This window comes from Oncorhynchus mykiss, chromosome 5, assembly GCF_057628025.1.
Source record: "Oncorhynchus mykiss isolate SJ-2025 chromosome 5, ASM5762802v1, whole genome shotgun sequence".
NCBI lineage: Eukaryota > Metazoa > Chordata > Actinopteri > Salmoniformes > Salmonidae > Oncorhynchus > Oncorhynchus mykiss.
The window spans coordinates 14008381-14031699 of NC_143026.1; the positions used below are offsets into that span (position 1 = coordinate 14008381).

At 43.1% G+C, this 23319-nt stretch overlaps 1 protein-coding gene and 1 long non-coding RNA gene across 2 annotated transcripts in view; both read left to right on the forward strand.

Annotated features, from left to right (window-relative positions):
* The window catches only part of LOC118964562 (uncharacterized), a 34154-nt gene extending 30787 nt beyond the window's left edge, over positions 1-3367 (forward strand). The window contains exon 2 of the long non-coding RNA XR_005051642.2: positions 1163-3367. This is a non-coding gene — a long non-coding RNA (uncharacterized LOC118964562). The remainder of the gene's footprint in view (positions 1-1162) is intronic.
* Positions 3368-6838: 3471 nt separating this feature from the next.
* On the forward strand, positions 6839-11254 carry ccn1l1 (cellular communication network factor 1, like 1). The gene is made up of 5 exons (XM_036976828.2): positions 6839-7218; positions 8003-8216; positions 8394-8750; positions 8863-9065; positions 9421-11254. The coding sequence occupies exons 1-5, from the start codon at positions 7135-7137 to the stop codon at positions 9724-9726; spliced, it is 1164 nt and encodes a 387-aa protein (XP_036832723.1). The 5' UTR covers positions 6839-7134; the 3' UTR covers positions 9727-11254.
* The last annotated feature ends 12065 nt before the right edge of the window (positions 11255-23319 follow it).

Below are 23319 nucleotides of genomic sequence, written 5' to 3' on the forward strand. Positions count from 1 at the left end.
TCTCTCTCTATCCCTCCCTTCCTCCTTCCATCTCTCTCTATCCCTCCCTTCCTCCTTCCATCTCTCTCTCCCTTTCTCCTTTTTAAAAAAAAATGTATTTCACATTTTATTTAACCAGGTAGGCCAGTTGAGAACAAGTTCTCATTTTCAACTGCTACCTGGCCAAGAGAGCAAAGCAGTGCAACACAAACAACAACATAGAGTTACACATGGAATAAACAAACATAGTCAATAACACAATAGAAAAGTCTATATACAGTGTGTGCAAATGTAGTAAGATTAGGGCGGTAAGGCAATAAATAGGTCATAGTGGCGAAATAATTACAATTTAGCAATTAAACACTGGAGTGATAGATGTGCAGAAGATGAATGTGCAAGTAGAGATACTGGAGTGCAAAGGAGCAAAAAAAATAATAATATGGGGATGAGGTAGTTGGGTGGGCTATTTACAGATGGGTTATGTACAGGTGCAATGATTGGTAAGCTGCTCTGACAGCTGATGCTTAAAGTTAGTGAGGGAGATATAAGTCTCCAGCTTCAGTGATTTTTGCAATTCGTTCCAGTCATTGGCTGCAGAGAACTGGAAGGAAAGACGGCCAAAGGAGGAAATATACCTGCTGGAGTGCGTGCTACGGGTGGGTGCTGCTATGGTGACCAGTGAACTGAGATAAGGCGGGGCTTTACCTAGCAAAGACTTATAGATGACCTGGGGCCAGTGGGTTTGGCGAAGAATATGAAGCGAGGGCCAGCCAACAAGAGCATACAGGTCGTAGTGGTGGGTAGTATATGGGGCTTTGGTGACAATGTGATAGACTACATCCAATTTGCTGAGTAGAGTATTGGAGGCTATTTTGTAAATGACATCGCAGAAGTCAAGGATCAGTAGGATAGTCAGTTTTACGAGGGTATGTTTGGCAGCATGAGTGAAGGATGCTTTCTTGTGAAATAGGAAGCCGATTCTAGATTTAAGTTTGGATTGCAGATGCTTAATATGAGCCTGGAAGGAGAGTTAATAGTCTAACCAGACACCTAGGTATTTGTAGTTGTCCACATATTCTAAGTCAGAACCGTCCAGAGTAGTGATGCTAGACGGGCGGGCGGGTGTGGGCAGTGATCGGTTGAAGAGCATGCGTTTAGTTTTGCATTCTCTCTCCCTCTCCAGGACACAGTACCTCATTGACGCAGAGAGTCCCCAGAACCTTATCGACGCAGAGAGTCCCCAGTACCTTATCGACGCAGAGAGTCCCCAGTACCTTATCGACGCAGAGAGGCCCCAGTACCTTATCGACGCAGAGAGGCCCCAGTACCTTATCGACGCAGAGAGGCCCCAGTACCTTATCGACGCAGAGAGGCCCTCTTACAGAATTTCCCTGCCAAGGGCGCTGTGGGACTAATTTCCAGCGTGTGTGTTGCTGTTTATGTCTGGCTGGCACTATCTAGTCTAGTTCTCCCCCTCACGTGAGAGATTTTGATCACCTCCAGCTCATGGCTTCAGCCAATCAGACTGTCCCCATGCACCCCACATTTTGCCCATGCATCCTGTGATTGGTCAGATGCTCATATCTAGCTCAGCACTGGCCAGTCGGGACCGTTGAATGCTCTTCAAAGTGTATAAATATTCCCCTGAGCTTGACGTGTGATCATGGGTGGAGTTATGTACATGGGATGTGTGCCACAAAGTAAGTTGTTGTTTAGCTTTGATTTGAATTTCACTATGTAGATATTACAATGTTATATGCTGAAGTTGTTGTTAGTATTGGCTATTATTACCTTTTAGTGTACTTTCTATGTGTAATAATTGCTATTTATGTTGCCTATTTGTATAGCCTCACTGTATGGTTATACTGTTGTTATTATTGTACTACTGGTTATTAGATGCAGTCCTGTTGTTATTATTGTACTACTGGTTATTAGATGCAGTCCTGTTGTTATTATTGTACTACTGGTTATTAGATACAGTCCGGTTGTTATTATTGTACTACTGGTTATTAGATACAGTCCTGTTGTTATTATTGTACTACTGGTTATTAGATACAGTCCGGTTGTTATTATTGTACTACTGGTTATTAGATACAGTCCTGTTATTATTGTACTACTGGTTATTATTGTCTCATCTGCCCCGGAACCGTTGCCAGGTGTGACTGTGACTATTAGGTGTGACTATATTGTCTATCCAGCCCCGGCACCGTGGTCAGACACGGCTGCAATTGAGACCGGGCAGGGACCTCGGCCCCCTCTGGTCCTGAGGAGTCACCTGCTACAGAGACTGAGCCCACACCAGATATCATTCCCGATCCCCTCTCCGCTGTCGAGGAGTCTGGGGGAACCTTCTCCCCAACTTGGGTGGCCTATGAGATTCCTGCAGCATCGCCACACGATAGTGAGCCTACATTGCTGACTGGACCCTATTTCTCACCACCACCAGATCATCACCAGCCAAATCTACCGGGGTGACCACTAAGACATCACCCTGTGACCTGTCCCAGAGGCACGACCCATTCCTGCTCCTGGGGTCCAAGCTGATCCACCATCTGCCCTGGATTTACCAGCACTGCCTCCTAATCTGGCCCTGACCCTGGATCTTCCGTTGGTGCCTGCTCCAAGGCTTGCCCTGGGCCCTCCTCAGGTTCCTGCACTGAGAGCACATCGCGTGCCTGCTCTCCACTGCTGGGGCCTGGCCTGCCTCAGTTGGGGAGCTGCCGCCGCTGGGCCTGTTGGGGAGCTGCCACCGCTGGGCCTGCTCTCCTCTCTCCTCCCAAGCAATGGACACAATGGTCGCATACACATATTTTGCAGATGTTATTGAGGGTGTAGTGAAATGTTGTTTTCCTAGCTCCAACAGTTCTAGGGGTGGCTGTTACAAATTCCCTGCCTATGACTGTTAGCAGCACCTCACAACCCTGAGCTGCACACTCCACTGCCCATCCTCTAGGACCGGAGCCTGAGAGTCTCAGGGGAACCATAAACCTGCCTCTCAAACTCACCCTGACCTATGTGTCCTGTGCCCTGATACAGTAGGTTGCTAGGGAGGTTACTAGTGGGCTGGACATCTGCCTGTCCTCTTGACTCTGCAGGTCACAATGTCAGTACTGTCAGTCACCCTCAAGCAGTGGTAGAGCGCAACATCTCTGTCTCTGCCCATCAACAACTGGACTCACTCATATCTTTGGACGTGTGGGATGGTGTGCGTGCCCAAAGTGAGTTGTGTGACATTTGTACATTGTTCTTCATAGTTAGTTACTACTATTGCCTATTGTATGTTGACCCTCTGAGTTTACTGTGTTGTGTAATACTCTGCAGGTGGCATATGCAATCTATACAGTCATTTGACATACATAAGCTTACAGAATAAAGCCGTAATATTCTTTCCCTGGTGTATTCATTTGGTATGTGTGTATTCATTATCTCAGTGGTTCTGTAATGGACAGAAACAATCATTCCACTACCATTCCCAATGTACATCCCATGTTCATCTTCCTCAGTGTGTGTGTGTGTGTGTGTGTGTGTGTGAATAAAGTTCCTGTGTGTGTGTGTGAATAAAGTTCCTGTGTGTGTTAACTCTTGGGTTGCTTTATTCCCCTCTGACTGGGGGCGGTGTCAGTGAGTCACAACCCATTAAAATACGTAGAGCCAGGTCGCTGTTTTTCAGGCCCCAATACCTTATCTACACAAAAATACTCCAGTACCTTATCTACACATGAAGAGTGCCACTCAAACCAAGGTCAGCATCAGGGAGACTGAAAGGCCCTCTTTTCCACATCCTAAACATAACAGCCTGTTTCCTGACTGGTTCCTAACCGCTCCATCTCACAAACCGTGTTGAAATCATTTGATTGAGGGCGTTTTTTGTTTCTTTTGGGGAGGGGGGTTATTGTGCCTGTCACGAATACGTCCTTTGACTGGTAGCACCACCGACCAGACTTGTCAGTCAGTGGTTTCTATGGTAATTTCACACCCATTTGTTTTGTTGTTGTACTTGTATTGTGATGTAAAACAGAGGAGAAGGAATTAGCTTTTTGTGGGGGTGGAACATTTACATAGAAAACAAGTGGTTGTGACACAACGCTGCGAGGTTGTTTAAATTGTGGCCCAGAAAATAAAGTCAGATTCTTAGTGTGCTGCACCCAAGCCTTTATCCACAAGTGCATAGACAAAACACACATGTGAACACACCGGTATGCAAGCACTAAAAGAGGTCTATATACACACACACACACACACACATACACAGGTATGCGTCCACCTGGTCTTCGATCCTCACACTGTGCAGGTGGTTCATCTCTCAGCTTTGAGGCTTATGAAACTCTTGGTGATGTATGGGTTCGACCCTCCTGACCTGGACTGGCTGTCACCCTGGATATGTCTGTCTGGACGGCTGACTATGTATGAGTGTGTTGAAATCAATGATGTAAATAAACCCTGGATTGTCCAATGAGAGGCTTTGAAGCCACTGGTTGGCCATATTGGTACTCCTCAGAAGGAGCAGTCCTCCATAGGAATTAATGGAATTCTACAGTATTTCAAATAAATGACAAAATTAGGACAAAATTACATGTATTTAGGTATTTATTTGTAAAACTATCATTAGTACTCTAAAAAATTACTTTAAGGAATAGGTTTTTATATACTCTATAATTTAAAGTATGTATTAAGGCATTTGTAATATAATATACTTTTCAAAAACGAATGTAGAAATGAATACATGCATTTCTATAGCATTCAAAATCCAAAGTACCAAAATGGCTGCATGGCAGCTTCAAAACAGCGCCCCCTGGGACTCATCTAAGGTTAATACATATCATTGGTCGAACTGGCAACACATGGTCTGTCTTTCAAACACACCCAACAGAACCCCCCCCCCCCCCCCCCCTTTCCTGCTTGGATTGATTATGGGTGATGGATTGTTCAGCATGTGCATCTGACCCACACGTCTAACACTCACCTCCGCCTTCCCAAGACTCAGGGTTTTTAGACTTGCCAAGTCACTTGCATTTTTCTATCCAGCTGGATGTTAAGGGATGATGTGATAGCGTCTGCACGTGACGATTATCCTTCGTGTGTAGATCTATCCACATCATTGATTCATATTCACCCCTTACCTTACAAGTACTGTACTACCATGGTATTATTCACTCAACTAGCTTCCACTGTGACCTCATTTTGTCATGTACACCACAGCACATTTATCATATTTTTTTCTAACATATCTTCTCCCTCTCACTCTCGCTTAGCGCGAGGACTCCGCTCTCATATTTTGAGGCTTGATCCCAGGCCGAGCGTGTCACTGGCCCAAGCTGGAGATATGTATCGTGTGTGTGTGATGTCCCGGTGGTTTGTTGGAGAGAGGGCCCAGTCTGACAGACTGTCTGCATCCACGGTGAGAGGCATTAGTCAGAGGAACCGACCGTGCCTTTCAGCAGCTCTCCTGACTGAGATGTGCTAAATTACATTTCCTGTGTTTCATAACAGCGACTACCCAAGCTCTGACTGACGCTAGGACTTCCTGCTCAAGTCAAACATAAACACTTTTTTTGCAGTTTTTAGGTAACGTCGCCGCAGGTTTGACAATGGAGATGTTCTTTTGGCCCTGTGTAAACAAGCAGACATTAAGGCCAGGGAATCTTTGTTTCCTGGAACGTGTTTGTGTGCATAGCTGTGTGTCAGTGTACATACAGAACATACTTGGCTTCCTTTCCTAATTTCCAAAGTCATTGTAACCATTGATAGTTGGTAGAGCTGGTAGAGCAATGCCAGGGTTGTGGGTTCCATGTGGCTCAGTTGGTAGAGCAACGCCAGGATTGTAGGTTCCATTCCCACTGGGGACTGGTTTGACATTGTTTTTAATGAAAATGTATTCACTCACTACTGTGAGCTAAATGACTAAAATGTAAATAGAATAACCTTTTTTGGTTCCGGATAGAACCATTTTGGGTTCCATGCCCCTTTCCACAGAGGGTTCTACCTGCAACCAAAAATGTTTTTTAGGGGACTGAACCCCTTTGGAGGGTACTTCCTGTATGCTATCAAATGATATATATTGTGTATTGCGTATTGCTCTCCTACAACCCACTCACCATCACTTTTAGAACACTTTCATTGACATTTTAACCTCTGTCTTCTAGAAACAAACGAGGAGCCTCCATTAGTAGGAAAATGCATTACAAGGTTCTTTAGATACCATCATCTCAATATGGCCTTTTTCCTGTTGCTTTACTACAACCTTGCTCTTTTCCCACCATCTGACTTCATTTGTCCAAGTCCTCAGTCTGTCTGTCCTCCTCTACCCCTCCCTCCCTCTGTCTGTCTGGCTGCCCTCCTATACCCCTCCCTCTGTCTGTCTAACTGCCCTCCTATACCCCTCCCTCTGTCTGTCTGGCTGCCCTCCTATACCCCTCCCTCTGTCTGTCTGGCTGCCCACCTATACCCCTCCCTCTATCTGTCTGTCCTCATCTCCCTCTGTCTGGTCTGGTCTGGTCTGGTCTTGTCTTGTCTTGTCTTGTCTTGTCTTGTCTTGTCTTGTCTTGTCTTGTCTTGTCTTGTCTTGTCTTGTCTTGTCTTGTCCTGTCCTGTCCTGTCCTGTCCTGTCCTCGTCTCCCTCCCTGTCCCCCTCTGTCTCTGTCTGCCCTCGTCTTCCTCCCTTCTGCCTGCCTGCCCTCGTCTCCCTCCCTGTCCCTCTCTGTCTTCCCTCGTCTTCCTCCCTGCTCCCTTCTCTGTCTGTCCGTCTGTCCTCATCTCCCTGCCCCCCTTTGCCCTCTCTAGCATCTGAGAGAGGGCTTGTGATGATGTCACACAGGGACGTCTGGCCTCTATAAAAGGGGGAGCCACTGTGAAAATCTCTTAATGAAGTTGCGAAGAGCCTGAGTTGAGCTGAGCTGTGCTGACTACTTCCACCTCCATAGAAACGGATCAAGTTGGACTTGAATTTTCTCCTTAGAAAACACCAAAACATACAGGCTCACCCACATCTCCTTCAGATAGATGAGAAGATACAAGGAGATATCATTTGAAAGCAGTGAACAGCTCCTATTCTTCACATTGGTTTGATCACTGCGTCTTTCGACACTGCTAGCCCTGAGAGTGACGAGTCTAGCTGACATATTGGGAAAACTTTGTATTCATTTTTTTCCCGAACCCATGAAAATCACGTTTTCTTTGTGGACAATGATGCGACAAGCAAGCATCTCCTCGGTGGTGTTTCTATCTTGCACTGTCATGCTGGTAAGTACTTTTTAAAGTGTTTCATATGTGTGCTCTTACCACTCTCCATTCAAATTAGTGTCTTTACATCATCGGGTTCTACATACTTCACCATAAGCTCTTAAAAATTATACAATGTAATCTCTTTAATATTCAAATTGAGAAATTGCAAGTATATATTATGGTCAAATTCATTTCAAATGATGCATATTATATTGTCCATCTATTGACTGAAATAATGAGACCGGGATCTTTGAACAAATTAATAAACTCATCTCCATAGATACATTTGAATTAAGGGCTTGTTTGATACTTTTGAGCTTGATGATCTAGTCTGTGTCGCTCCAGGCTGATGTGTAACAATCATGCTCAGAAAGGTAGAAGCAGAAATGTGTCCTAACCAGATTAGAACAGGGTGCCGGTTTGAATGAAAGCATTGTTCTAAATCAAATTCCTTTGTACAATCACAGTTTAATTATTTGGATATTTGGGTACACAATCAGAGAATTTGGAGAGGAATTTGTGCTGAGTGTTAGCTGATATTTGACCTGCACACTGTAAATGAACGTATCTGAAATACCAGTAAGAGTTTTTGCTTGTGGATAACTAAGAGGACTTTAGATCTTTGGGTAACCTTATTCTAGATATACACTTGATTCCACCATTTTTTCTCCTCCGGGTATTTACTCAAGCATTGTACAATCCCTCTTCTGTGGGGGCTTCCAACACCAACGGATGCCCTTCCCCTGTGCCCTGCAGTGAACATATACACACTAACTCTCAATCCTCTCGCTGTGCTTCCCAGGTGCAGGGTGGATGCCCGCGGCAGTGCTCGTGCCCCACCTCACCGCCCTCATGCCCACCAGGTGTCAGCTGGGTGACAGACTCCTGCGGCTGCTGTAAGGTGTGTGCCAGGCAGTACAACCAGGACTGCAACCCTAGCCAGCCCTGTGACCACATCAAGGGCCTGCACTGCCACCTAGGGTCTGGAGGAGACCCGGCGACAGGACTGTGTCGAGGTAAGGGCATGGACATCGAAATGGCTTAGGGTGGGACATACTTATGCTATGATTGACATTTCCTATCCACCTTCTGATTGGCACTGATAATATTATTGACAATGCTAACTCTAATGAACATAATGATATACACAAAAGCAACAATGATTGTACAAAAATGCATTGCTCCTGTCCCAGCTGAGGCCATGGGTCGTCCCTGTGAGCTGAACGGCCGGGTCTACCAACACGGGGAGGACTTCCAGCCCAGCTGCCAGCACCAGTGCAGCTGTATGGACGGCGTGGTGGGCTGCATGCCCCTGTGCCCACACCAGGTACCACTACCAGGTTGGCACTGCTCCCGGCCCCGGCTGGCCAGGCTGCCAGGACGCTGCTGCGAGGAGTGGCTTTGTGACGATGACAACCATATCAAGGAGGACTCCAGAGAGGTGGACCACGCTCCACCTCCTTCCCCACCCCAGCACCCTGATCTTGCCAGCAATGAGCTGCTCATGGCTCCCACCCCCTGGGACTCAAGTGCTGGAGCGTCATATCAAGGTACATAATCATACTCTCTTTTTTGTAATGAAATATACATTTGTAATGTTTTGTATCAGTCAGAGGAGAATGGTGTTCCTCATGGCTCATGTTTGGCCCTCTCTTCTTACAGAGTGGATCTCCTCCCCCCAGTCCCATGCCTTACTTCCCTCAACCTGCTTCCTGCAAACCACTGATTGGTCGCCTTGCTCAGCCACGTGTGGGATGGGTGTGTCCAGCCGAGTAACCAGTAGCAACGCTGAGTGTCGGTTGGCCAGAGAGACACGACTGTGCCAGATCCGACAGTGTGATCTTGCCCTCACCCCTTCTCCCAAGGTAAGACATGGACAACGTGTGGGCACACTTTTTCAATGAGAAGAAACACAATGGTCCAGGATCATCAAATGGGAATTACACTACTATAAATTGACCACTCGACAGGTTATGGAATTGTACCATGTGTAATTCACAGCTGTCCTCCTGTCAAGCAGTGGAGGCAGCAGAGGGGAGGACAGCTCATAATAAAGGCTGGAACGGAGTTAATGAAATAGAAACCATGTGTTTGACACCATTCCACTAATTCTACTCCAGCCATTACCACGAGCCCATCCTCCCCAATTAATGTGGGCCACCAACCTCCTGTGCTGTCAGGGTGTATGTATTTTGACCTGTGACCCCATTTCTCTTACAGAAAGGGAAGAAGTGCCAACGCACAATACGTCCTCGCAAACCTGTCCGGATCAAGTTCACCGGCTGCTCTACAGCGCGCCAGTATCGTCCTCGTTCCTGTGGCTTGTGTGCCGACGGCAGCTGCTGCACTCCTTCTCTGACGCGCACGGTGAACCTTCACTTCCGCTGTCCCGGAGGCAGGCAGGACTTTACCCGTAGCGTCATGTGGATCCAGCGTTGCCGCTGCAGCCAGAGCTGCCAAAGTCAAGGGCTTGCCTCCCCGGGCTCTCTCAGTCTGCCTAACGACATCCATACCTTCTCCCACTGAGCCCCATGTCTAAACACTAGCATTTCTCGCCACAAGAACATGCCCTTGACCTGACTCTGGCCCTCACCTCTAGGGTTCACCCTTGCCCTAATCTCACTGTCTCCTTTCCTCGTTCCAAAAACGTTTCCTGTTCCCTAACCCCAGGGTTTATTGCTGCCGTAGCCTCTTTACCCCAGTCTGTGTTCCTTTACCCCAGGACTCCCCCTGACCCTGTCTCCAGTCTGTGTTCCTTTACCCCAGGACTCCTCCTGACCCTGTCTCCAGTCTGTGTTCCTTTACCCCAGGACTCCCTCTTGCCCTGTCTCCAGTCTGTGTTCCTTTACCCCAGGACTCCCCCTGCCCTGTCTCCAGTCTGTGTTCCTTTACCCCAGGACTCCCCCTGACCCTGCCTCCAGTCTGTGTTCCTTTACCCCAGGACTCCCCCTGACCCTGTCTTCAGTCTGTGTTCCTTTACCCCAGGACTCCCCCTGACCCTGTCTCCAGTCTGTGTTCCTTTACCCCAGAACCCCCCCCCCCCTGCCCTGTCTCCAGTCTGTGTTCCTTTACCCCAGGACCCCCCCTGACCCTGCCTCCAGTCTGCCCTCACCCCATACAGAAGGCTCCATCAGCTGGGGGAAGGACACTGATGCGATGTAGTGAACTGTTTTACTCTTACAGCTGCCTAATTGTGTACCCAACACTTTCTCTCTCTCATTCTCTCACTGGTGGTAACTCCCCCCATAATCCAACGGTTTTGGTTTGGTCTTCACTCACACCCGAAAATCAGCACCTCCATATAACTTCAGTGATGGACTGACTGACTGAATTTAAAAGACAATTGGGGGTGCTTCTGTGTTACTGTAGTTTGGAATGGTGAATTGTACTCTGTGGGACTGTACTTATAACTACCCAATGAGAAAGGTTAGACTGAATATCAGACAGGCAATCTCACAGAGACATTTGCGTAGCATCCCTTCTGACAAACGCCTTTATAGCCTTACTGCCCTTTTCACTTGTCTGTTTTGCTTGTGTTCAGTAAGTGACAGATCTGTGGGTGATTGTGTGCATTCTACAAATGACCTCTGTCAGTGGACCTCCTATCAAATTTGATGGGCAAGAATATAAATGCACCGGTGTTCATGGTTTACACTCTGAAATATGAAATATCATTGTTATAGACACAGAGGTTTTAAATGGACTTTTGTAAGTTATTCATGTTTAATTATTGTAGTGATGACTTGTAAATATGTATTTACTATACTTTGTACAGTTAGGCAATGTTGATTTGTTTGTCATTAGGTATATATGTCTGTTTCGTATTGTCTCTATCTGTACAGACTTCACTTAACGATGGAGTGACATGTTTTGGATATTACCTCCTTTTTCGAGGTGCACAGAATATAAACAATAGTGGACCGAGAATGTAATATGTTAATTTATATCACTTTATTTTGATTAATATATTCAATAAATGTCTTATAATGAAAGTGCCTCTTGTAAAAAAAAATTGCAAACGCCATGAAAATATATGTATTTCTACAAAAACAAATGTGCGCGATATTTTGTCCCCATAATTTGTGTCCCACTTTTCTGTTTACCAGTACACACACCCACACACCTAGTCTGTGATTTGGTTCGATTACTCTACAGTATTAAAGGTATTATTTTGTATAGATATCATTACTAGATATTTGTGTACAAATATGATATAGTCTCCATTGTCAATCACAAATCAGTGAATCAGATTTTTATAATAAGACCCAGAAGAGAGCCAGGTGGAACACCCTTAAGCTGACTGGGGGACGGACAGGGGAAGGTTTCAATAAGAGACTAGTGGGACGGAGAGACCCGCCTGACAGTGTTATTTGCTGTGGAACTGTGGACTAGGGTTAAGGCCTCGGTTCAAGTTCCTGTAGGTTAGTACACAGCGCCCAGGCCCAGTTTCACATGGCAAACATTGCAGCCGTCTCATAAATACCACACACTGTATCCTTGTTTCTCAGACCCGACACTCTCCCCCGCGCTCTGTGACTAACTATCCACACTGACCTCCCCACACCATGCCGATGCATACTTGATGTCAGCCGTGATGCCAAGGATGATTACTTCTACTGCTGCCACTACTACTGCATGCCACTAATACTGCTTCCACTACTACTGCTGCCACTACTACTGCTGCCACTACTACTGCATGCCACTAATACTGCTGCCACTAATACTGCTGCCACTACTACTGCATGCCACTAATACTGCTGCCACTAATACTGCTACCACTACTACTGCATGCCACTAATACTGCTGCCACTAATACTGCTGCCACTACTACTGCATGTCACTAATACTGCATGCCACTAATACTGCTGCCACTACTACTGCATGCCACTAATACTGCTGCCACTACTACTGCATGCCACTAATACTGCTGCCACTAATACTGCTGCCACTACTACTGCATGCCACTAATACCACCATGATTTCCACGACCTCTGCTGCAATTACTAGCATGGTACTACCCACCCATACTGCAAGAGTAACAGCATTAACAAAATATTGTAGCAGTGGTCGTAGAAATATTGGTGGTATTCACTACTGCTATGAATAAATTAAATATTTACCAGGAAACCTTAAAGTCTAACCTTAAAGTGTTGTGAGAAGAGGCACTTATGTTTTTACAGAAACTAGATTCGTTTTTTTTATATATGAGGGTGGCATTCCCTTTTTTGTCCAAGACTCATGTTGTCAATATTGAGGTAGAAAGTCTTACATTTGCAACTGTTACCAAATTTAGCAAAATACTTTCACCTTGGATTTTCATAGACCTTTCATGTCAATGATCAATGTGATGCATTAATGCCCTTGGGACCTCTAAAAACACTATACATATGAATAAAATGCACTATTATCCTCATTATGATCAACTTTATTTTTTTTAAACGGTAAGAATGTTATAAGCTGTTAGTTGGCCAAGGGCATGCAATTCAGGAAAAGAACGTACAAGGGGGAGGAGAAGGGTGGGATTGTACAGCTGGAATCCTTTGTGGGTGTGTGAGTTGGTATAATGTGTAGAATTGTGTGTAACTAATGGATTTTCCAGTGTCTTGCGCTGCGTTGTCAGAGTGTATATTGGCTGTGAGAGCAGACAAGAAGGCCCAGGTGTAGGGCGGCCTCGCTTGCAGAGAGCTGTGAGTGTTAGCACGGCCCTGACGGAGGAACAGGAAACACTGTATGTCGGAAGCCTGGGGTCTCGCAGGTGGGATGTGGCGGGATTGACAGGGGAAGGAAGGGGTTGGAGAGGTCACAGAGTAATCAAACACAAATGTTCATATGATACAAGCACCATGCATACCACTTTGTTAAATCAAGAAAAGCCTGGTAATTTATGCCAGGTTTTCTAGATTATGGCAGATTTTTTCAGAATTTTCACGTACGAAATCATAGAACACAGCCACAATAGAACAGTCTGTATTCTATAGGAAGTAATTTTGCACATCCCCAATCCTGGATCTTTGGAGGCAATGGAAATACTCCCCTCTACTGGCAATAGAAAACAACAGCGATGTGTGTTGTGGATCGAGTTTAAAAAATCTTGAAAACCGAGAACTAAAGTTGTTTTCAATAGTTGTTTTTAATTCATAAAAAATCATATTAATTGGAATATGATATTGGAACGGAATATAACTAAAAACATTAAATAACATTGGAATATAACATTTATTAACAATAATTTAACTAATTAACTCAGTGTAACATTGATGTGGCAACTCTCTTATGCTCTGCTATCAAACTAATTATAATTTGTACATAGGTCACAAATAAAGCTAAAGCTATTATTAAACAAATAAAAATATATTATATTTTTTAGATTCATCAAAGTAGCCATACTTTGCCTTTATGACAGCTTTGCACACTCTTGGCATTCTCTCAACCAGCTTCACCTGGAATGCTTTTCCAACAGTCTTGAAGGAGTTCCCACATATGTTGAGCACTTGTTGGCTGCTTTTCCTTCACTCAGCGGTCCAACTCAGCCCAAACAATCTCAATTGGGTTGGTCAGGTGATTGTGGAGGCCAGGTCATCTGATGCAGCTCTTCATCACTCTCCTTCTTGGTCAAATAGCCATTACACAGCCTGAAGGTGTGTTGGATCACTGTCCTGTTGAAAAACAAATGCTAGTCCCACTAAGCGCAAACCAGATGGGATGGCGTATCTCTGCAGAATTCTGTGGTAGCCATGCTGGTTAAGTGTGCCTTGAATTCTAAATAGATCACTTACAGTGTCACCAGCAAAGCACCCCACACCATCACACCTCCTCCTCCAAGCTTCACGGTGGGAACCACACATGTGGAGATCATCTGTTCACCTACTCTGCGTCTCACAAAGAAACGGCGGTTGGAACCAAAAATCTCAAATTTGGACTTATCAGACCAAAGGACAGATTTCCACCGGTCTAATGTCCATTGCTCATGTTTCTTGGCCCTAGCAAGTCTCTTCTTATTATTGGTGTTCTTTAGTAGTGGTTTCTTTGCAGCAATTTGACCCCATTCACGCAGCCTCCTCTGAACAGTTGATGTTGAGATGTCTGTTTCTTGAACTCTGTGTTGCATTTATTTGGGCTGCAATTTCTGAGGCTGGTAACTCTAATTAACTTATCCTCTGTAGCAGAGGTAACTCTGGGTCTTCCTTTCCTATGGCAGTCCTAATGAACACCAGTTTCATTATAGTGCTTGATGGTTTTTGTGACTGCACTTGAAGAAACTTTCAAAGTTCTTGTACATTTACTGACCTTCATGCCTTAAAGTAATGATGGAATGTCGTTTCTCTTTGCTTATTTGAGCTATTCTTGGCATAATATGGACTTGGTCTTTTACCAAATAGAGCTATCTTCTTCTACCTTTTCACAACACAATTGATTGGCTCAAATGCATCAAGAAGGAAGTAAATTCCACAAATTAACTTTTAATAAGGCACACCTGTTTATTGAAATGCATTCCAGGTGACTACCTCATGAAGCTGGTTGAGGGAATGCCAAGAGTGTGCAAAGCTGTCATCAAGGCAAAGGGTGACTACTTTGAAGAATCTCAAATATAAAATATATTTAATATATATATAAAATAACACTTTTTTGGTTATTTGATAGTTTTGATGTCTTCACTATTATTCTACAATGTAGAAAATAAGAAAAATGAAGAAAAACTATTGAATGAGTAGGTGTGCCCAAACTTTTGACTGGTACTGTACATGTCGGTTGTTTTGCTCTAGGGTGCCTCACAAGACATGCCTCACAAGACTCGTCTGAAGGTCCCCCGGTACCAGTTGAAAACATTTATGGAAGTATATATGGAGACTGTTTTGTGCCAAAAATAAAGGGTTAATCACATGTAAATAAAAATTAAAATAATAATGTTACCTGGGATTTCTGATTTCTCTTTAGATTTTTGGGAGGAACTATCTGTTGTTCTATGTAGTGAATCTGTTATTCAATGCATTTGTATGGGCTAATAGCAGTAAGGACAAAAATATTTTTTCATCAAATAATTGTTTCATATATTTTTTTTTTATACTTCAAGGGGTCTTCAAATTCAAAATCAAATAGCACATTTATCCTTGATATGACCTTCTTAAAACAATTCAAAACAGCTAAGTAGAACCCCCCCCCCCCCCCCCCCCCCCAGCTTAGACAGGGCTTAGACCCTCGTGGGTTAAAGCATGTCTGTCTTATGTTTCCCCCTCCAGCTGCCTTCAGTGCTCCAGGCCCTGATGTGATGCAGTGAAGAGACCCAGAGCCAGCTTCACACCCAGACTTCGTCTCAGCACAACCCCATGGAGAATGCCCCGCAATCGGGGAGAGAAGCCCACTACACGTCCCTCTGCCAAGTGGCGCCCGAAGCACGCCTTGAGCTGTCTGTACATAACCCTTCCTCACCCTTCCTCACCCCTACCTGTCACTCTGCTTACTGTGCAGTATGTCTGTGAAAACGGCAAAATAGTGAATACTTACCCATTTTTTAAAACCCCTGTAGCCCCATCCCAATTCACTCCCTACCACTTCCCCTTAGCCGTGACCCTTCAATGTTTACAAATCTGAAAGGTGTGAATAGTTCAAATCAGTAGCTTCCACCATATTGCCTCCACCTTACAGATCTACAAACATTGAAGGGTTCGGACCAAGGAGAAGTTGTAGGGAGTGTATTGGGACAGGTTGTCCGACTTCACCCCATCACTTTGCAGTGATAAGCAGCGTACTGTCCGTACCTGTCAAACTTACGCATAGGGTTTAAGGGTTAGAAGTTGATTTGGAATTGGTCCCTAGTGGAACTTCTGTCTCCTTTATAGGCTTTATTATTTGCAACTATGGCGATACACTCGCCATATCAAAGTTGCCCATTACGTGCAGATTTAGGGACATCTTACCCATCCACAAACCCGACTTCCCCATTAGAGGGGGAAATGTGAAGCTGACCTTCGATCTAATGGCTGTATGTGATTTGTATGCCATGATTGGGAATGTATTGTATTTTCTGTATATCTGAAAGTAAATGAGTATTCAAGGCTCATCTGTAAAAGAGTCTCAGTATGACTTGCTGGTAAAATAAAGGTAAAATAAATGAAAACATTGTTAACAGGGTAATGCACATATGACACAAACAGACAGTCTACCAGTGTTTTCTTGTTTTACCAGTCAGCCAGTGTTTCCCTACCTGAATCAAAGGGAAATTGCATTAACAACAGTAAAACGTTCTATCGGCTTTTGTTTAGCTAATTGTTTTAGATATACAATAATACTATGTTTATCTGATTGTTCAGTGGAATAATTGATGAAAACAATGCTAAATTAAAATTTTTGTTTTATTAAACACAGGCACTTAAAACATACCATGAACCATCAGTATCTTTTCTTTGTCTGTTTTAAGAAAAGAGATCCTGGAATGAGCAGCTCTCCTGAAGATCTGGATAAAACAATTCAAAAACATGAATCCAGTTTTACTTGACTTTTTAACCAGAGATTCTCAAGACTTTTGAGTGAGCTGCCGAATGTCTGGATAAAAAACAAGCAGCAATTTCCTTTTCTCCTTCCTTTTTCAACAGTCCTCTCAAATGAACGGTATGCTGTAACAGTCAAACAGAACATGGAGGAGGAGACAAACTGATTGGCACAGAAAGACAGAGAGATATACAAGAGGCTGATTGACAAACAAATGGAGAGGTAGACAGATAGACAGACAGGAAAGGGGTGAAGGGGGTAGGGAGAGGGGAGGAGGGAGAGGGAAGGAGAAAAAGGGGAGGGAAGAGGAGGAATTGAAGAATTGTGGGGGAGAGGAGGGAGAAGAGGGGAGACAAACTGATTGCAAAATGAGATCATCTGAAAATAACTAGGTACGATACTCAAGTGATCAACATCAAATTGATCAGAAATACACAGTGTAGACGTTGTTAATGTTGTAAATGACTTGTAGCTGGAAACAGCTGATTTTTTATGGAATATCTACATAGGAGTACAGAGGCCCATTATCAGCAAGCATCACTCCTGTGTTCCAATGGCACATTGTGTTAGCTAATCCAAGTTTATCATTTTAAAATGCTAATTGATCATTAGAAAACCATTTTGCAATTATGTTAGCACAGCTGAAAGTGTTGTTCTGATTAAAAAAGCAACAAAACGGGCCTTCTTTAGACAAGTTGAGTATCTGGAGCATCAGGTAGCTTAGTATCCTGGGGCGGCAGGAAGCCTAGTGGTTAGAGTGTTGGGAAGTTACCAAAAAGTAGCTGGATCGAATCCCCGAGCTGACAAAATAAAAAATCTGTCATTCTGCCCCTGAACAAGGCAGGTCAACCACTGTTCCCTGGTAGGCTGTCATTGTGAATAAGAATTTGTTCTTAACTGACTTACCTAGTTCAATAAAAAAAAATTTAAATCAGCATTTCTGGGTTTGATTACAGGCTCAAATTGGCCATAAACAAATAATTTTATTCTGAAACTCGTCAGTCTATTCTTGTTTTGAGAAATGTGAGAAATTGCCAAGAAATTGAAGATCTGGTACAACGTCTTCACAAACCAGAATAGAAAGAGGAGTGGGAGGCCCCGGTGCACAACTGAGCAAGAGGACAAGTACATTAGAGTGTCTAGTTTGAGAAACAGATGCCTCACAAGTCCTCAACTGGCAGCTTCATTAAATAGTGCCCGGAAAACACCAGTCTTAACGCCAACAATGAAGAGGCGACTCCGGGATGCTGGCCTTCTGATCAAATTCACACATTTTTGGGAATTATCAGTTTTGTTTTATCAGGGGGTGCTGCAGCACTCTCAGCACCCCTACTTCCCGCGGTAATGTCTATACAGTTCTAGAACAGAACCATTATTTTATATGAACAGGTTAATAACGTTCTTATACCTTCCAGGTATTTCTTTTCCATCCCCACAAAAAAATGCTAAACAAAGCACCTATGCAAAGCCCTCACTCAGTCACTCAGAAACTTCCACTGTATGCCTGCCTGCCAGCTGAAAATCTCTGCCAGTCAGTGTGTGTGTAGGCAACCTGCCCCAGGCCCACAGAAATGCAGTCTAGTAGCCTATTGACGTTACAAATGGGATTCAGAAATTAGGGAGAGAGATTTTTTTTATTCGAGAAGAAGAATTCAGATAAAACAACAAGATGCCCAGCGCTCCAAGCCTCCTCCCCCATCCTTTCTCGCTCTCACCCCACTCGCAAAATGTCAGTCGCATCTCAAGCCCTACCCTATTCTTTCCTAGCTATAGATCCGGTAACAGATTGGCGCACATTCAACAAATCTGGTCTAACAAAGTGGATATTTGTCAAATCCGTCATGATTTATGTATTGTAACAGGCCCACAATGTAGTTACTTTGGATATATTGGGCCGTTTTTGCTGCATTACATTTGGAAGTTGTCCCTTTTCAGGTTTAGAAGAAGTGACTGCTAACTGTTAACTCCCGTTTGTATCAGATGGTTAGCATAGCTAGCATACAGAAATCGGTGGTGGTAGTCTGAAGTCAAAGTTTTTTTAAACTGTTATGCAGTTGATTGGTGACAATGACATGAACATGTGTTGGGGTTGACATCCATACAAGCATCATACTCCGATTCTTACCTCAACATAGTGTGAAATACACATTAGTATTTAGGGTAATATTGTATCTAGCTAAGCTAGCCAATTTAGCTACCATGCTGAGGCAGAGCGACTCGGTGCAGGATTCCCATATTAGTTTATGTTGCCCACTTACAAATTATTGCAACAATTGCATCCATTTCTCACAACTTTAACCATGTAGAGTAAAAAAATGCTCTCAAACACAATTGAACCTAGCACTCTTGCTGAGATATGTGAGCACCAAAGCCTGGATGGGCTCCCTGCACACCAGACACAAGTTGTTCCTCTTTTTTTTGTTTCTTGGCACAGGGCATACCCTCTACATTTAAATTGTTTTTGTTTCTTGGCACAGGGCATACCCTCTACATTTAAATTGTTTTTGTTTCTTGGCACAGGGCATACCCTCTACATTTACATTTTTTTTTGTTTCTTGGCACAGGGCATACCCTCTACATTTACATTTTTTTTGTTTCTTGGCACAGGGCATACCCTCTACATTTACATTTTTTTTTGTTTCTTGGCACAGGGCATACCCTCTACATTTACATTTTTTTTGTTTCTTGGCACAGGGCATATCCTCTACATGTATTTTTTTTTTGTTTCTTGGCACAGGGCATACCCTCTACATTTACCTTGTTTTTGTTTCTTGGCACAGGGCATATCCTCTACATTTAAATTGTTTTTGTTTCTTGGCACAGGGCATATCCTCTACATTTAAATTGTTTTTGTTTCTTGGCACAGGGCATATCCTCTACATTTAAATTGTTTTTGTTTCTTGGCACAGGGCATATCCTCTACATTTAAATTGTTTTTGTTTCTTGGCACAGGGCATACCCTCTACATTTACATTGTTTTTGTTTCTTGGCACAGGGCATACCCTCTACATGTAAAAAAAATTTCGTTTCTTGGCACAGGGCATACCCTCTACATTTACATTTTTTTTGTTTCTTGGCACAGGGCATACCCTCTACATTTAAATTGTTTTTGTTTCTTGGCACAGGGCATATCCTCTACATTTAAATTGTTTTTGTTTCTTGGCACAGGGCATACCCTCTACATTTACATTGTTTTTGTTTCTTGGCACAGGGCATACCCTCTACATTTACATTTTTTTCGTTTCTTGGCACAGGGCATACCCTCTACATTTACATTTTTTTTGTTTCTTGGCACAGGGCATACCCTCTACATTTAAAAATTTTTTGTTTCTTGGCACAGGGCATACCCTCTACATTTACATTTTTTTTGTTTCTTGGCACAGGGCATACCCTCTACATTTACATTGTTTTTGTTTCTTGGCACAGGGCATACCCTCTACATTTACATTTTTTTTGTTTCTTGGCACAGGGCATACCCTCTACATTTACATTTTTTTTGTTTCTTGGCACAGGGCATACCCTCTACATTTACATTTTTTTTGTTTCTTGGCACAGGGCATACCCTCTACATTTACATTTTTTTTGTTTCTTGGCACAGGGCATATCCTCTACATTTAAATTGTTTTTGTTTCTTGGCACAGGGCACACCCTCTACATTTACATTTTTTTTGTTTCTTGGCACAGGGCATATCCTCTACATGTATTTTTTGTTTGTTTCTTGGCACAGGGCATATCCTCTACATTTAAATTGTTTTTGTTTCTTGGCACAGGGCATATCCTCTACATTTAAATTGTTTTTGTTTCTTGGCACAGGGCATATCCTCTACATTTAAATTGTTTTTGTTTCTTGGCACAGGGCATATCCTCTACATTTAAATTGTGTTTGTTTCTTGGCACAGGGCATACCCTCTACATTTACATTGTTTTTGTTTCTTGGCACAGGGCATATCCTCTACATTTAAATTGTTTTTGTTTCTTGGCACAGGGCATATCCTCTACATTTAAATTGTTTTTGTTTCTTGGCACAGGGCATATCCTCTACATTTAAATTGTTTTTGTTTCTTGGCACAGGGCATACCCTCTACATTTAAATTTTTTTTGTTTCTTGGCACAGGGCATACCCTCTACATTTACATTTTTTTTGTTTCTTGGCACAGGGCATATCCTCTACATTTACATTTTGCAGTTCTCTCCCTCTTATTTAACTGTCTTCCTCCCATGTCACTATTACTCTAGCTCGGGTATGGTATCAACTTCAAGAGGATCAAAGATCAGAATAAGGGGGGACCTCTCCTCCATTCATCCTGACAGTCAGTGAGAGGGGTGGGGACTCTTGTGTACCATCAAAGAGGGATTGGTTGTGATCACCCTTGGGGCTTTGAGGGAAAGAGTGAGGGCATGTTTGAAGCCTTTGTATGCAGGAGGGGATTTGAATACAATCACAAACTGCTGTCTTCCTCTTTGAAACCAACACCAATGACACACGGGAGAAAGGGAGTTTCAGAGGGGTCCATGGTGACCACTGTATAACCCCTGAGCAGGTAATATACATGTTAATTATGGGATGGATGGAGAAGCCCGGAGCCAGCGGGAGATACTTGCATGTGCATGGAGTGGCGTGGAAAGTAAACCAATCATGAAATGACAATAAGATGACTTAAGAGCCTAATAACATGCCTGTGCGTTTGATTATTGTTTCTACACACGTAAACATCTGTTTATTATACTTTGGAAAGAAGAAACATTTAAAATGTTGTTTGATTCTCTGACACACCATTGAACCTGCTTTGACATTCTATTTTTGGATGAATGCAAATGATAATGGATTTGCATTTCAGTTGAATTATTGGAGGTGTTAGTTGTCCCCCACGATGAAATCGATGAGGGGACTGTGGAGCTGTGTCTGTACGTTCGTCACATGCGATATCTCGACAGTATTGGCCTGATTTTGACTAAACTTGGATAAATGATGCAACTTGCCATAGAGATCCCGCATTTCCAAAATGTAAAAAAATGCACTGATTGGCCAAAGGGGGGTGCTATAGTAAACAACTGAAATTCCAAACTTTGAAGAAGCAAACAGTGCCTTCAGAAAGTATTCACACCCCTTGACTTTTTCCACACTTTAATGTTACAAAGTGGGATTGAAATAAATTGTCATTATTTATCAACAATCTACAGAAAATACTCTATTGTCAAAGTGGAAGAACATTTCTAAAAAAGAAAGAAAATAAAACACGAATATATTTTGATTTGATAAGTATTCAACCCCCTGAGACAATACATGTTAAAATCACCTTTGGCAATGATTACAGCTGTGAGTTTTTTGGGTAAGTCTCTAAGAGCTTTGCGAAACCTGGATAGTACAATATTTTTCAAGCTCTGTGAAGTTGGATGTTAATCATTGCTAGACAGTCATTTGCATGTCTTGCCATAGATTTTCGAGACGATTTAAGTCAAAACTCTAACTAGGCCACTCAGGAACATTCAAATCAAATTTTATTGGTCACATACACATAATTAGCAGATGTTAATGCGAGTGTAGCGAAATGCTTGTGCTTCTAATTCCGACAGTGCAGTAATATCTAACAAGTAATCTAACAATTCCCCAACAACTACCTAATACACACAAATCTAAATCGAGGAATAAGAATATGTACATATAAATATATGGATGAACGGCATAGGAATGGTGCAATAGATGGTACAGTATATACACTAACGTTCAAAAGTTTGGGGTCACTTAGAAATGTCCTTGTTTTTGAAAGAAAATCACATTTTTGGTCCATCAAAATAACATCAAATTGATCAGAAATACAGTGTACAGACATTGTTATTGTTGTAAATGACTATTGTAACGGGAAACGGCAGATTTTTTAATGGAATATCTACATAGGCGTACAGAGGCCCATTATCAGCAACCATCACCACTGTGTTCCAATGGCACATTGTGTTAGCTAATCCAAGTTTATCATTTTAAAAGGCTAATTGATCATTAGAAAACCCTTTTGCAATTATGTTAGCACAGCTGAAAACTGTTCTTCTGATTAAAGAAGCAATAAAACGGACCTTCTTTAGACTAGTTGAGTATCTGGAGCATCAGCATTTGTGGGTTCAATTACAGGCTCAAATTGGCCAGAAACAAAGACCTTTCTTCTGAAACTCATCAGTCTATTCTTGATCTGAGAAATGAAGGCTATTCCATGTGATAAATTGCCAAGAAACTGAAGCGCTCGTACAACGCTGTGTACCTCTCCTTTCAAAGCACAGGACAAACTGGCTCTAACCAGAATAGAAAGAGGAGTGGGAAGCCCCGGTGCACAATTGAGCAAGAGGACAAGTACATTAGAGTGTCTAGTTTGAGAAACAGATGCCTCACAAGTCCTCAACTGGCAGCTTCATTAAATAGTGCCCGGAAAACACCAGTCTTAACGCCAACAATGAAGAGGCGACTCCGGGATGCTGGCCTTCTAGGCAGAGTTGCAAAGAAAAAGCCATATCTCAGACTGGCCAATAAAAAGAAAAGATTAAGATGGGCAAAAGAACACAGACACTGAACAGAGGAACTCTGCCTAGAAGGTCAGCATCCTGGAGTCGCATCTTCACTTTTGACATTGAGATTGGTGTTTTGCC